The sequence below is a fragment of the Dermacentor andersoni genome, chromosome 11, assembly GCF_023375885.2.
Source record: "Dermacentor andersoni chromosome 11, qqDerAnde1_hic_scaffold, whole genome shotgun sequence".
In the NCBI taxonomy this organism is placed as follows: Eukaryota; Metazoa; Arthropoda; class Arachnida; order Ixodida; family Ixodidae; genus Dermacentor; species Dermacentor andersoni.
The window spans coordinates 29297949-29313689 of NC_092824.1; the positions used below are offsets into that span (position 1 = coordinate 29297949).

Here is a 15741-nt window from a genome sequence, read left to right on the forward strand (position 1 = left end):
AACGTGAACGTATAGTAGCATCATGTTGCAGATAGCTGCGCAATGTGATGAGACGGAGGAATATCATAAAAACTGAATAGAAACGACCAATTGAAAAAACGACAATCAAAATCCTTCTGTGCTTGAGACAGAAGGAAGGCTAGGCATGTGTACTGTACTCGGTAGTGGCTGCAACGCACGTACGCATATGTGTTTCTCTGTAACAACTTCAGCTTCTCATAGTGGTGTCACAATCTGCGCCGATTAACATGACAGTACAAGCTGATCACAATGACTTAAGCACCGACCCACTCATCGGTTGCTTCAGCACAAACGTCCGTGACAGATTTAGCATGAGTACGTTCAGGAGCGAAACGTTTAAATGACGCCGCTTTTCAGACTGAGGTATAGCTCCTTGGAATGCAAACCATATTAGATGAGAAGCAGCTGGGAGCGCGCCTGCGTGATGATAAGGCATTCTCTTTCACACTGCTTGCACTCAAGTTTCTTTTGTCCACAACTTACAACTGGGAATGTAGAATTTCATTTCATTTATTTTTTACCCTCAAGGCACATAGTACATTATAGAGGGGAGGGGCTAAGAAAATACAAAGTGAACATCGGTAAAAGTAACTCAAAAAAATAAATAACAGCAGTAAGAATTCCAAATTTTGACTTGACATCCGATGATATTAAACAGAGGTACAAAAGATACAAATACAAATGTGATGTACACAATGGTAAAGAGATTTAAAAAAAACAAAACATAATATGTACAGTAGATATACAAAAGGCATTGTTAACTTTTTGATCATGATGCTGATGAAAACTGATGAAAACGCTGCAATAAAGAAAGGTACATACACATAGGCAAGACAAATGGTAAGTATCATAAAAAAGTTCGTTTTCAAGTGCGTTTCTAAACATAAGTGGATTAATTATACCTGTTAATGAAGGGGATAAGCTGTTCCAGTCTTTGCTAGTCTTTGGTAAGAATTAATTTGCGCCAATGATAGTATTGAAATGAGGTATGCTAACTTTCTGATTATGATCACGGCGAGAGGAAATGAAGGGTGCTGGCCTGATCCCAAGAGTGTGTAAAAAGGTGTTATGATAATAGATTTTGTGAAAAAGAGAAATGCGTGAGTGTTTTCGGCGGTCGGATAAGAGAGGCAAGCTTAATAAACATTTTATGTGTGTTACGCTTGCTGTCCGATTGAAGTTATTTAAAATGAAACTGGCTGAACGGTTTTGTATAGCTTCCAGCGTATGTATTAGTGTTGAATGCCAGGGATCCCATATTGATGAAGCATGCTCAAGTTGCTAGCGAACGTAAGTGGTATATATTAATTGTTTTAATGATGATGGTGCACGAGAAAAATTTCGGCGCAGGTACCCTAAAGTACGGTTAGCTTTGGACACTATGATATCAATATGCGTTTTCCAAGACAAATTGTTAGTTATGGTCACTCCTAAATAACGATACGATGTGACACATTCAAGTGACATTAGTGAGAGAATAATTTGGAGAACTAGAGTTAGTACGAGAAACCCTCATAGTTTTGCACTTCTTAATGTTAAGTTGCATTTTCCACGGGCTGCACCAATCAGTTATTTTATTTAAGTCGGTTTGTAGAGCTGTTACATCGCAGTTATTGGAAATTTAGCGGTATATCACACAATCGTGTGCAAATAAACATATCTTTGATGAAATATGAATAGGCAAGTCAATGTTGTACATAAGAAACAAAAGTGGGCCCAGGACAGATCCTTGAGGGACGCCTGAGCCGACAGGGACTAGAGAGGAAGTACATTCATTAGCAGAAACAAACTGAACGCGCGATGTAAGAAAGCTACAGATCCACTTAAGTAGTGTAGGGTCCATGTTTAAAATCCTTAGTTTATGTAAGAGTAGAGCGTGACACATCTTGTCAAATGCCTTAGCGAAGTCCAAAAAAATACAGTCCGTCGTGAAGCCTGCGTCAAGGTTAGAGTGTAAATTGTTTGTAAATGTGAGAAGCTGTGTTTCGCAAGAGAAGTTTTTTCTAAACCCATGTTGGTGAGGAGTAAAGAAATTATTGTCGTCAAGGAAGTTAATCAGATGCGTGTAGATTACATGTTCCATAATTTTACAAGGTACTGAGGTAAGAGAAATTGGTCTATAATTAAATGGATTATGAGCGTCACCTGATTTGTGTATGGGAATGATTTTTCCTGTTTTCCAATCTAGCGGAAGCGTGCCAGAGTTATATGATTGCGAGAATAGATATTGCAATATGATAGACGAATATTCAACTGTGCTAATTAAAAATTTGGTGGTGATTTCATCGACACCGCAGGAGGAAGTAATTTTCAAATTTTCGATTATTTTGTTAATTCCTGTTGCATCAAATATAATAGGGTCCATAGGAGGAAAGTTACAGTCCTGTAGGACGGGACATTCGTTGTTAGGTGCGGGAGAGGAAATTGATTGCACAAACGCGCTGTTCGAGACGTCTGCGCAAAGATAGCTGGACACCTGACTACCAGACTGTGTTAATGCAATCTTATTTCCACGTTTGCATTTTACTATGCTCAAAAAGCGCTTTGGATTGGTTTTAGTAATAATGGCAGGGTTTTGCTAAAAAATGTGTGCTTAGTATTTTTAGCTGTAATTGAGTAGTTAGAGGCAGCGTTTTTATATGCAAGCCAATGTGCAAGCTTTTTCGTCCGTTTAGCGGTGCGAAAAAGGCGTCTCTTCCTATTCGAGAGCATATTAAGAAACCTGTTATACCAGGGGGCTTGATTACGAGAATAAACGCGCTGGAGTGGAACATGCTGACGGACTAATTCTAAAATTTTATTCTTGAACATACACCAATTTCTTTCAACTGATCATTCAAAAAACTGCGGTAAGAAGTCGTCAAGAAATGAACATAGGCTTGAGTTTATGGCAGAAAAATTGGCTCTTCTGAAGTTTCTAATTGTCTTTAGTTCTTTGCATTGATACTGCTGGGGGAATGTAAGCGTGAAGTGCAAAATGTCGTGATCACTGAGACCAGGTAAGTGAGTTATCGATGAGACGTTGTCGGGTGAAGATGTGAGCACCAGATCAAGTACTGAGGTTGAGTGCCGAGTTATTCGCATTGGTGAGGTGACCATTTGTGAAAAACCGAAGTCAGAGCAAAGTGTAAGGAATTCATTACATTCAGTAGATGAGGGCTCAGAAAACGGACTGATGTGGGACCATACGATGTTTGGAAAATTGAAATCGCCCATTAGATATATTGGCACTCCAGGATAGCGTATTGTTTTCTGGATCAAGTTGTCATACAGGTCATTGCAAAAGGACAAAGGACTTGAGGGTGATCGGTAACAAACCCCTATCAGTAGTTTTTTAAATTTTATTGTAAGGCAGCACCAGACGATTTCTAAATCTGAAACAACCGGCACACAAAAGCCCTCAAATCGGTCACTGATTGCAAAAAGCACACCACCGCCTACTTTACCGGTGCGATCGCTCCGAAAAACTGTGTATTTATTTCTGCAAAAACACAACTCAGAGTTGGCTACCCTAGATGACAGCCAGGTTTCAGTTAACGCAATGATGTCAGCGTCACAGTCATCAATAATGGCACATAGTTCGTCCCTGTTGGGCAGAAGACAACGCATGTTCGAAAAAAGCACTGAGCAAGAACACAGCTGAGAACCACCTCCCCGTTCGTTCCACTATGTTTCTTTTAATGGGAATTCGCGTCCAGAGCGAAGAGTACGAGGGCTGAGGTCGTTCTGTGTGCTATCGAAAGCTGCTATTTCAGTTACAGTATTATGAGCTTCATTGTAAACATACGTTTTTCCACCGATAATCAATTTATTGTAATGCAACTTGAATGACTTTTTTGTGTTTTTTTTCCAAATTCGATCAGCTTCTTGCGGCAGTGTCTTGTTGCTGGGCAGTAATCTTCGCTTACGGATATTTTTTTTTTTTCATCCTTTAAAACTTGGCGCTTGGAAAGGACTAAGTCCTTACATTTGTATGCTTCAAATTTTACTATTAGTGGCCGTGCTTTCCCTGCGGCAAATCGCCCGATTCTGTGCGCTCTGGCTATGTTGGTACTTGAAATATCCACTTTTAACGTATTGGCGAAAATTTTCTGTATTTTTTCTTCCGACATGGAATAGGTTTCATCAGCGGAGTCAGGCACATCGTAGAAGAACAAGTTATTCCGGCGAGCGCGGTCTTCGGCGTCGTTTAGTCTTGAGTGGAGTGTGCGCGTGTGCTTTTCGACGCGGACTACGGAATCCCGCACGTCGTCGAGATCTGTCTGCTTTCGCTCAATTGCAAACGTTTGCTGTTCAACTCTTTCTAATCTGGCTTTTATATCTGATACCACCTGACAAACTGATTCCTGCTTTTCCTTTAGGTCTGATATTGACGTAGCCATAGATTTCTGTAGGGTTTCCATTCTTATAGATCGCTCGTCTAGATCCTTAAGCGTTTTCAAAATTTCTTCCACAGCATTCGAAGATTGCGCTTTTTGCGAACCTGTACTGGGACCGGGATTGCTCTCAACGTCACCACATAACAACAAAAGCAAAGCATAAAAAAGATCAACCAAGGCTTTTGGGCATGGAAGCACGAGAAGGAACAGGTCATCAGATTTAAAAGAAGCGTGAGGTAGTTCTGGGAACCTACTAACCTGCACAGTGAAGAAAAGCGTGCGTAAGCCCATCGTTGTTTGCCTTGTCGTACCACCATGCCCACCGAAAAGCGATGCAGCCGGGTCTGGTTTTATATCCTTCGCCACCAATGCGGTACACGATGTTGCAGCTGCGCAGTCGTGAACATTGTGCACGTGCACGAATATGTGCATGTGCTGTCTGGCTGTCGTAGAATGACGGGCGAAAGGTAGGCGAAGTCGTTCTCGCTTTCCAGAAGAGTCGATGCGTTGCCGATGGACGGACCCTGGTGCTGGAAAGCCGTAGTCGAGCCGCACTGCCGTGCAGGTACCCAAGAACTGAAGAACTGCACAATGAAGAAAAGCGTGCGTAAGCCATCGTTGTTTGCCTTGTCGTATCACCATGCCCACTCCGATGGAATAACGATGGAATAAGCTCATCACGAAGATATCTGCCGTCCGAGAGAGTAAGAAAAAAACAACTTCTTGGTTGACTTCGCGACTGAGCGATCGAGGAGGCCTCCATCAGCGCCACGCCTTCGTATCCTTCCTTTGGATGCCGAGTGAGGTGGTAGGGGGGCTGCATCGAGGTCGTAAGAATAGGAGCTAGAATTAAGGTCAAGAACACGAGGACGGTGGTCTCCCACCGGGCGACATGATCTCCCTGAGACGTAGCTGGCAGTCGAGGAGCGCGCGGAAAGCGGCGTACTTGGCATCGTGGAACCGCCGCTCGCTCGAACGCGGCGCCAACACTTTGCCCGAGCCGCCCATGCGGAGCATAGCCTCCGTGACGCTGGAGTAGCGACCACTTGCGCTGGCCGCCAGGATGGCGCCACCGAGCAACACCGACTCTGTCTCTGAGGGTAGTAACACCGGCAACCCTGCGTAGAAAGGGCAGCCATGTTATTAGAGAATTTTTGTGCGTTCGGTATTCCGGCAAGCGGGGGCGGTTTGCCGGATGAGCGGGGGCGTAAACGTGAGTGGCCAGATTGGTGGCTCCAGCTGGTGGTGCAAAGGTCAGCCACATAAACACAGAGCCAACTACTATACTCTGCTTAGCTGCTGGTGTAAATTTTCGAAAGTGATGCAATCGTCTAGCTGAAAATTTGCACCAGCTGTGAAACAGAATATAGTAGGTTATTGCAACTTTAACTGAGCTCTACGTTATCAGGCGGCTGCACCGCTCGGCCGCTCACGTTTACACCCCCGACCATCAGGCAATCCGCCCAAACTACCCCCGTTTGCAGGAATAGTGGACACGCTATGAGTCTCTATTACTTTGGACGTCTAAACAGCGTGCACAAGTAAACTTGTGGTGATGGCTACGGCCATTGTCAGTATAGAAGTTTAGCCGCCATTCTGGCAGTTGCCTCTAGCATTCGATGTGGGCCTAGAAGCTGCCGTAGTGCCACCACAACACGTGATACTATAGTTAAGCGTACACGAAGCATGGGCAAATCAACCGCTGCTCTTTTGATTGCCCATTGAATCCACTGAAGATTTCTGCAACATATGTTATTCATCAGGGCAAGTATTACGCTCTACCAGTGCTGGCTATGAATTTTTCATGCAGAATAAAGGGAGTAAATAAGCATATTTATTAATTCGTAAGCATTCTTAGGCATGTACCCTGGCAATTTTGTAAGCTAAATCGTATCCGCAACGCGCAAAGCATGACACTTTACCACTAGCGATGTGTACGGCTGCCTCCAAAATGCACGGGGAAGCCTTTAGTATGGGCGGGCGAACTAAAATTTGGGGGCGGGTCAGCTTTAAATTTGGGAGAGAACGAACTTAAATGTTAAGGTGGACTAAATTAAAGTTTTGGGGTGGGGCAACTGAAATTTCGGAAACAAAAGCCAATGATAAGTAACAACCGAGCAAAAGAGTGCTTAGGCATTAGCGGACAAACCTCCGAATTTGCGTATAATTTTTAACGTCGGAATCATTATTATTCGGGTAGCTGAAAGCAATAGCTGTTGCCGATAGAGTAGTTGCGCTTCGCACGGATTCAATAAGGCAACCCTAACGTAGTGCAGAACCTATGGAGCTTGTAGCCCTTGTGATGCAAGGTCTATAGAGCGAAGTACTGCCCATCTGTACTTTTCTTCCGGGTAATGTGAAAGTTCTTCACAGACAGCAACCTGCATACCATCCTATACGTTCGCTAATCTTTACATACCCTAACATTCAAATAGCAGACTTTCATGACTCATTCTCTGTGGGTGCCGATTTAGGCCCCGTAGATTGCCTCCTCCTATCATGGCACGGTAAAGTACAAGCAATGACATATAAGAAAATATACATCAAGGCAGTCTAGAATGGCACACAAAAGAGACGATTATTTTAATGGTGAGCTGGAAATGTCTGTCGGCCCATCCACCTAGCATGCTTACCGAGAGGTTGGGCAAAAGTTATAATATACACAAAGGACGTAGAAATGTAAACAGCACACCCAATTCACGAACACACACACACGAAAGCTATGATCAGTCTCTTTTACATTTGCAAAGAAAGCAGTTGGCTCACAGGAAGATAGAGGCGATGTTATTAACACAGGATAAACAAGGGAATCCTCAGACACCAGTAATGCACATTGGTTGAAGTCCTGGACCCATAGGCCCGGTTCAGGTTTGGACAAGCTGAAGTATCTACGGCAACTATACAAAAGTACAGCCGCAAATTATGCGGAAAAAAATAAAATTTGTAAAGTTATTTGTGTCGATACGACCATTGCAAACAAGTTTTGCAAACGAGGCATTTTGCGAAAATATCTTAAACGTTGGCTCGTTTGACTACCATGGCGAAAATGTGCAGCAGTAAATGCCGCAGAAGTTTCGAGGACAAAGTTCTTGAGGCGAGCTCACAAATAATGCAGTGCCAGTGTGCTCCTTGTGTGAGTGGTGGATTCATTTTATGAGGGTCTCCATGTCCCTAAAGGTATCACAGGGAAATAGAAACATCGCCGTAGAGCACGGCATCCGCTACACAGCAATGTGTAGGAGCTCGTCGCCGGTGGTTCGGCCTGGGAACTCCTGCTACATATGACTCAAGATTCAATTCATGCCACATCAGCTAGATATGAAGTGGTATCACCAGGTCGTCAGCCCGCCAGCGGAATGAACGTGCTGACTTAGGGCGACAACACTCTGCAAATATGTGACTAATATATGATTATACTTGTTATTGCTAATACAAATCAAATACTATGGTTTGAAAACTAACATATAGATTCAAAAATACGCTGCGCGTGCAAACAGGTGGTTTTCCAGACCAGAACGCCCTTTTATTATTCTTGCACATGACCAATGGCCAATGTTGTTTCTTTCACTCCTCGTTTTTCATGCGAAGGCATGATGTTTCGTAACTGTGACAATCTGCTGTGTTGGAGTTAGCAGGTGTCTTCTCATGTATTTTCCTATCAACTGCCCCGGCTTTCTCTTTGCAATGTTCAATGTCGGAAATAAACAAAGTAAGCAAAATGCGACATTCGCCTCCTTTGAGAGTCTGTTTATGTTCCTGCCTAATGCAAAAAGGCAGGATTAGGCGACTTTGCTAGCCACTGAAAAAGCATGGCATGAAGATAGTTGCTCGTAAGCCAACCACGAAATAGTTGACGCCTCATATTTTCCAAATCTACAGGCAGTCCTCAATTAAATGACGGCGGAGAAGCGCGGCACATAACAAAGGAAATAAAACAGTTACATATTTCGCACCTTTGACTACCTTTCTACATACAAAGCTTGCATCGTTCGAAAAACTCAGTATAGAAACAGTATTCTGTGGACATTCAAACAGATCCTAAATTTTTCGGACGAACTTCCCAAAGCGCCACACTGAAATAATATAGACGCAGTAATGGGGTTCTTCCGATTCATTGGAATTGTTTGGTTTATTTAACGTGCACTGAAAACGCAGTGCAAAGACGTTTTTCCTTACTCACCTCCCTTCCTTCCACAGTGGGAGGCGGTAGCTATGGGCAGGTAACGAAACGGCTACCGCGTGCTAAGCAGGAGGCGGTCGTAGTTGCTGGGACGCCTCGGAGAGTACCGGGACTGTCCAGGATCGTAATTCTTCATTCGACAGAAATCGGAAATTTCTCGCTCCTCGGAACAGCTACAGGAAACATGTTGAATGTACTAAACGCTTAGCGTCACATTTAGCATCACCTTTCTTGCCAAACACCTCCCACTAGCGTATGAACGAGTGCTGTTGAAAGTTGCGCGTTGCGCAACTTGCAACAGCACTCATTCACATAAAATATGATGATGATGATGATGATGATGATGATGATGATGATGATGCAAGTGCATCTATGTCTACCACTCACCCGTGGCGTCTGCGTGCAGCTCAACATAAAGTGGATTCTTGGCCAGGCCCCCGCACATGAGGAGGCTGGACACTGAGTGACCGGTGCCGGCCAGTGCGTCCATGATGTGGCGTGTCCCGTACTGCAAACGAGCCACATTTCGAAGTAAAGAAAACTGGGACTCTATTCGGAAACAGTGCCCTTTGAAAGATAACGAACTCGAATAACACAACGCGGGATGAAATGCCGGACGCGGCGGTCGCATTCGCATGGGGGCGAAATGCAATAACCTTCCGCCAAAGATCCCCTGGTGGTCATAATTATTCCGGAGTCGTCCACTGCGGCGTGGTTATTAATCAAATCGTAAAACACCAGAATTTTGAATTCAATTCAGCTACAGGTGTTACAGTTAACAATGAGGCTGCTTGAAGAACAAATTCGTATGGTCAACAATGTGATAGCGAAGCCGTCCAGCAGGTATCAGTAAATGTTAGTGGAACGTTCAATTCTAAAGAACTATGTTGAAACAAATTAATCATTTACAGCTATGTTCGGACAAATATGGCCCATTAAAGCAGGAGACAGGTCTTCGAAGAAAGCTAGAGAAATCGATCCGAGTTACAGTTTGCCCTGGCCTCGTAAACGGCACTGCGAAAAGGAGACGGGAAGGGAAGGCACTGGTCGAGGTGCACGCCAAATGTCCAACATATTGAAGTTTTTGTACTGCCGCGTTTACAATGGAGGGTAACGTTCTAGGTCTTGAAAAGACCACAGCTTTGGAGGTTGTTGATCATGCCAAGGACTCCAGATGAAGTTACAGGGGCCGTAATCGCAGGAACCGCCATTGGCCCTTTTTCCGTATTCGGGAGACTACGCGAAACAGATGCTCCAGCTGGGAACACAATGTTTCGATTTCGAATGCCGTTGCTACAACGGATAGGATGTCGACAGCGCCTGGTGAACGCGACGCAGAGCAAATGCAATGCGCCACACTTGTTCGCTCGTGCTTGCACTCGGGAGGCGGCCGGAGTTTGATTTAACGATTCAAATGAGGTACATCACATGGCACTCAACGGAACTTGTATACAGTCGAGGAAAGCCATCCACCATTCAGAGGAATCATCAAAATTATGCTTGCTTATGCGTCTACCGGCTCATTATCGATCATTCCACGGTGCGTAGGTATTAAGTGAGGGATTCCTTGTTGGGAATTTCTTGTGTGCGTATCGTCAAACTGTGTTCAAAGATAAATATGAGTGTCGTCACAAAAGCCAATAATGCAATAAATAGCCGGCTGGCTAGCTTAACAAATTTAATCCACGCGCATAGCGGCTCGTCGCAGAGAAAAGGAACAGCTTCCCGGGTAGCGAGCAGCCTTTAAGCAGTGAAACAGATGTGTTCAATCATGAAGTGCTGTATCTTCATCAACTCAAAGGAAGAAGGAAGACGAAAATCGCAGTTCAGGCAGACAGTATGACAAGCCCATCAATTAAGACCTCAATGCTAACATCGAACATCATCGCGATGTGAAACAGTGCATGTAGTGGACTGAACGCAGGACTTGTTTGCAAGTGCAGGTATCAGAATCCTCTCCAAACTTCCGTGCAGTACACATGCGGAAGTGTTCTGAGAATGTCAACGTGAGCAATGCGCTAAGTTCCTATGGTTTTGTATACGGAGATGTGCGGGCACTAAAGACGCCGTTTCTAACGGAGAGCGGCATCTTGGCGCGTTTGCCAAAGGCACTCGGGAGCACGGAGGCCGAAACGGCCATGAGAGCGCGCATGCCGGAGCACAGGACGAATTCATGACGCCGCCGCTACCAAAGACTTCCTTTCCAAAGGACTGCTTGTGCCTGCAAAGAAAGCAAAGCAGCCGACGAGAAGCGTCACGTGGGACTGTGCATGTGCAGCGTGGCTCCTGACGAGCTGGTAGTGAAGCTGGTAGTGAAGTGAAGTGGTAGCAGAGGTTGTGGTGCTCGTGATGGTTCCATACCAGAGTTGCAGAGCCGTGTGATTTTCCTGATAGACCGGCGTCAACCGATTAAGTGCGACAATACGTCAGGCGCCCTTCAGTGAGGCGCCGCTGCGGCAACAAGCAGAAACCACGGTAGTGTGGATGTAGTAGTTTTATTGAAGACATTTTGGCGTGCAGGAGAGCGCGCAGTTGTTTGCCTGGGAGATGTGGTGGCAATAAAAAAAATGATGCATTTTCTGCCTAAAGGCGAAGCATCGATTGCGATAGCAAATTATCAGACAGCTATATGAAGAAAGGATAGTTTTATAGGCCGTCCAAGCGTCTTAAGTTCGCTTACTAACTTAACTAAGAAGCATGGTGTCACGTGTACACAGGCAAACACGAACGCATCTGACTCGACGACCACGGCCGCTAGCCGTCTAAGCACTGACGTCAGGAAGAGCGCAGCAGCGAATTGCCCTTGGTGCTGCACCTTGTTTTAACGCGAACAAAGCGGCGAGAACACTGCGCACACAAGCCATCAGCCCTCGGCACGCCTAGACTGCACTCACCGCAGATCGCTTTCGCTTGCCGCGCGTATGCAGCCGCAGCCGGAGCAGATGTACGTGGTGGAAGACGCTGCGCTTCCTCCGCGCTTTTGTCCCATGCGTGCGCGAAGTCGAGCCACCATCCTTCTCAGTTCACTCTCGCAAGCTTTCACTCTCACCCACAGCATATGGCGCACGAACGCGGCGTTATCGCACTTAAATTTTATACAGAGGCTCAAGGTGACGGCGACGATGGAAATGTGCCGGAATTGTCTATATAGTTGCTGTGGCAATAAGAGCCTTCGCAAGTGTATGACAATCAGTGTAACTGAGGCGTCAAGTAGAGCGCAGCTGGGTCTCAAGTTAATAGAACTCGTTTCTTTCTGCCACGCCAGTATAAAGCCTGCGCCGTTCTAGCCCAATCATACAGCACTACTTTTTAAATTTTGTCACACCAGAAACATAACACCGCGGCTGAATTCCGTTTCCGTATCAGTGGTCATCTGCAGGCGGATATCAGAAGCGCCATCAGTTCCACAGCACCATGGCAGGCCCCATCACGCACACGCCGTCTAGCACAGCACTCGAGTGTCATGTAAATGCGCATGCAACCAGACGCCACAAACACAGACAAACAAAAAACGCTTCCCCCTTAGAGGAAAGCCACCTGCAAAAGTTAGACATCCGCTTAACGCGTGTTGATCACCTCGAAACCACGACCTAATGTTGCTCCGGGGCCATCTGTGCTCGGTTTAGCTTCGAGTCGAAGTCTATATCCGACGAAAGTTCCGGCGTTGGCTCGATTTCTGCCTGTTAAATCACCTCGGTACATCTTTAGTCGATTCAGAGGTCGTCTACAGGTGGTTGTGCCACACTTCACGTGCCATGATCGGCGACTTATAGGGTTCAAGAGGAGATCCGGGCGCCAGTAAGCACTCTTTCCGAATTGCTTTACGAATACAAGTTCATCTGCCTGAAAACTTGTTCTTGGGCAGCTATTCATTTTCGTCGGCAGTTCTAACTTCCTGCACGAGGAGATTAATGAGTGTCGGTAGTTCGCGGCCAAACATAGCTCCAACTGGTGTAGCTCCAGTTGATTGATGAACCATAGTATGCAGCCGAAATAAGAATCCGGAAACTCGAAGGTTAAGGAATCGGGATCTTTCTCTCGGCCCAGTGCTTTCTTCAGCTCACCAGCATATATTTCACCTTGAGGGTTGGTTGCGGGCTGATGAATCGCAGAGGTGACGGCTTGCATTCCTTTTTTCAGTACAAATCTTAGATTTATCACAGAACTAAATGAGCAATGGCTCGTTATCTCTCACTACCTTGCGAGGCCAGATAAAACGCGACAATGCGGGAGATAGAAATTCAAGAAGATCGGAAACCTGAGAACAAGGGGGGAGCAGTAGCAAACGTTTCGACAAGTTAACTTCTCGAAACGTTGGCTCCTGCTCTCACGTTGTTCTCGTGTTGCTTACTACCTTTCGAGGTAGTTCCAACGTCGCAAAAAGTGATCGCAGCTCCCAAATGAGCGCTACTGAAGTCGGGTGGTTAATTTTCTCACTTCCACCCACTTGGTAAAGACGTACACAACTACGAAAAAGGTGTGTCCTTCTATAGGTCCTTCAAAATGTATGTGCACAGTGTGCAACGACGTTGGTGGCTGTGTCCAGTGAGGAATCGGAATTTTGGCTGGATCTTCTCTGCGCTGGCACAGCGCAAGATCGAACGTCTGCTTTAAGGCTCGGCCACCACAAGTAACTAAGTGCACAGGCTTTCATCGCAGTTTCTCCGCGATAACCTGCATGAATAAGATCCATTGCTTGCTCTCGTGCGGCTGCTGGTACAAGAACCCTAGTGTCCCAGGCAATGCAACCGTCGTAAACTGCGAACTGTGTGGATCTTCCTCGATACGGGGCAAAGTCGTCCGCTTTCATCTGTGTGTGGTTTAGCGTGTCTTGTTCAAGAGCAGTGTAGGCTCTCGAGAGAACTTCTTCATTCTCAGTCAAGGTGGCTAATTGCTCTGAAGTAAGACGTAGTGCTGGAAGGACCTTGAATGTCGCCATGGGCATGCAGTTCTTCAAAGCACGCTGGAAATGGTAGGCTACTGAGGCCATCCAAATTCTGATGACGTTTACTTGATCAATATTTATGCTCATAATCGTACGTTGCAAGTTTGAGACACCACAGAGTCATGCACTAAGACAACAACACTGGTTTCCAAGGGCCAACTATTCCTAGAAAGGGCTGTTGGTCCGTGAAGAATCTGAGTTTCCGCCTTGTAATGAACGCGTGAAAATGAGTTCACGATTGCCAGTCCACGATTTATTTGAGCGTAATTCGGTTCTGCAGCACCCAAGGCTCGCAAGGCGAAGGCGAAAAGAATCCTTGCCTTCCTACCCAGACCGTTCACGTGAGGTGACACTGTTCCAACATTGTAGGGCGAGGCATGAGAAGAAATGAATAGCGGCTTGTACTAATGATACTCAGGGAGAACAGTTCGTTTCAATAAGAGTTACTTCAATTCACTGAAAGCCTCTTGGTGTCTTGGCTCGGGAGCCATGGTACGTCCTTCTGTAGCAACTCGCATTGCGGGAATTCCACCACTGCTTTTCCTTCTAAAGAACAATCATAGAAGGCGAGCACCTCATAAATGACTGGTTTGTATTATTACTTGTAGGAGCAGGCGCCTTCAACTGTCAAGCATATGGTAAATGGAACAAAGTGTGCCTCGAAGAGCTTGGGCTTCTGATTTTTCAGTCAGTTACAGGTTACACTGCTGCTCCCTATGTTTCCTGTGATTTCTTCAGAGAACACAGACTGATATTTCTGAAGCATCTGTGTCAGGCCGACACTAAGGATTGTCAGTTGTGTGCCCCTCACTGCGATTCCCAACGTTTAAAACAAAGTTTCCTCCCACTAGGTCGCAACCACTTCCTTGGTTTACGAGCAATCACAACTTGCTTGACTAATGCTTGAGGTATTCAGTCATCAACATAGATCCGGGTACTCTGAAAGATTTTGCTGACCATTTGCGAAGATGAACGCCCTCCCTTTCAAGCTGGGGTGAGTTCATGGGCCAGGTAGCGCAATATGTGTTATGGCTGACCACACAGCAAGCCGCGCGTGAACCAACCTAAAAATCACCGATTCACTATTCACACAGCCGGACCGCAATCTTCTGGGCAGTCCACTCGCATTTTATAGCATTCGGTCATAAAGCGCAGACAGCTGTTGCTCGATTGGGCGTTCTTCCAGTGGCTCCACAGAAATATTGCGCTGAGAGTTTATCTTCGTAGTTTTTTTTTTCCTTTTTATTGTATGCCTTCTCGATCTCTGCTTTTCTTTGACTGTGGGCACACGCGGCTTTCACACGCGGCACATATTCGGACTGTGCCAATCACAACAGCGCCAACAGCGCTCACGCAACTTCAACTGGCTTGGTTGCGGAACTTTTGCAGCATTTCCGTGTGTTCCGCTCCTCGCAACCTTGCTTATTCCGGTAGTACTGTCCTCTCTTGTCGCTGAACAGCGCGCTCTGCGCTGACAGCGGCATCAAAGACCTTGTTGAGTTGAGTTCAGTGGTTGTAGGCTACTGGTGGGATTAGCCTTGCAGTAACTCCCGGCAATTGCTCCACCGTAGCGACACTTAAAATACATAAATCATATAAATCAGACACAGACCTCACAACTACACATAGTCACTCCGAAGGTCACCATGTGGATGCGAAATCCGTGTCCTGCAGGTAATTTAAAAGAAGGCGAGAAACCTCCTTTCTATCTATCTGGTTCCCGTGCGGGAAAACAATGTCCTGAAGAGAACAGTGGGGAATTCCTGTATTTTTGAGAGACCCGAATAACACGCTGCTTTCCGCGTTATACAGAGTACAGCACATAAGGTAATGTTCTAAGACCAAGGTGGTTTCAACCTCTTCGCTCGACCTCTAGCGTCAAGACCCAGGTAACCAAGAGTGTTAAGGGCCAAGTACGCTCGGGACTCGGATCTCTTTCGAAGGCTCTGTAGAAGGGCTCGACCGGCTATCGTCTGTTTGAGGCGCCCAATTTGCATCAATAACTTTTGTGAAGCGACTAGGCTAAGAGGTCTCGAAAGAGACTCATAAAGTACTGCATTGTTAGGAGCAGTCTGCGGAGCGCCAAGAGCCCTCCTTAGGCCCTTTCTGTGCAAAACCTCAAGTCGTTCCAGCTGCGATAGTGAGGGGAAAATTAAAGGGAGCTGGTACATTATTCGACTCGTCACTAGTGCATCGTGCAGGTGACATCTTCTTCC

General features: G+C 45.8%; 1 protein-coding gene across 1 annotated transcript; it reads right to left on the bottom strand.

Moving 5' to 3' along the window:
- Window positions 1-5071: 5071 nt before the first annotated feature.
- Window positions 5072-9083, bottom strand: LOC126517779 (FGGY carbohydrate kinase domain-containing protein-like). The gene is made up of 2 exons (XM_050167570.3): window positions 8968-9083; window positions 5072-5518 (listed from the first exon to the last, which is right to left on the bottom strand). Exons 1-2 carry the CDS (start codon window positions 9068-9070, stop codon window positions 5256-5258), a joined length of 366 nt encoding a protein of 121 aa, XP_050023527.3. The 5' UTR covers window positions 9071-9083; the 3' UTR covers window positions 5072-5255.
- Window positions 9084-15741: the final 6658 nt, after the last annotated feature.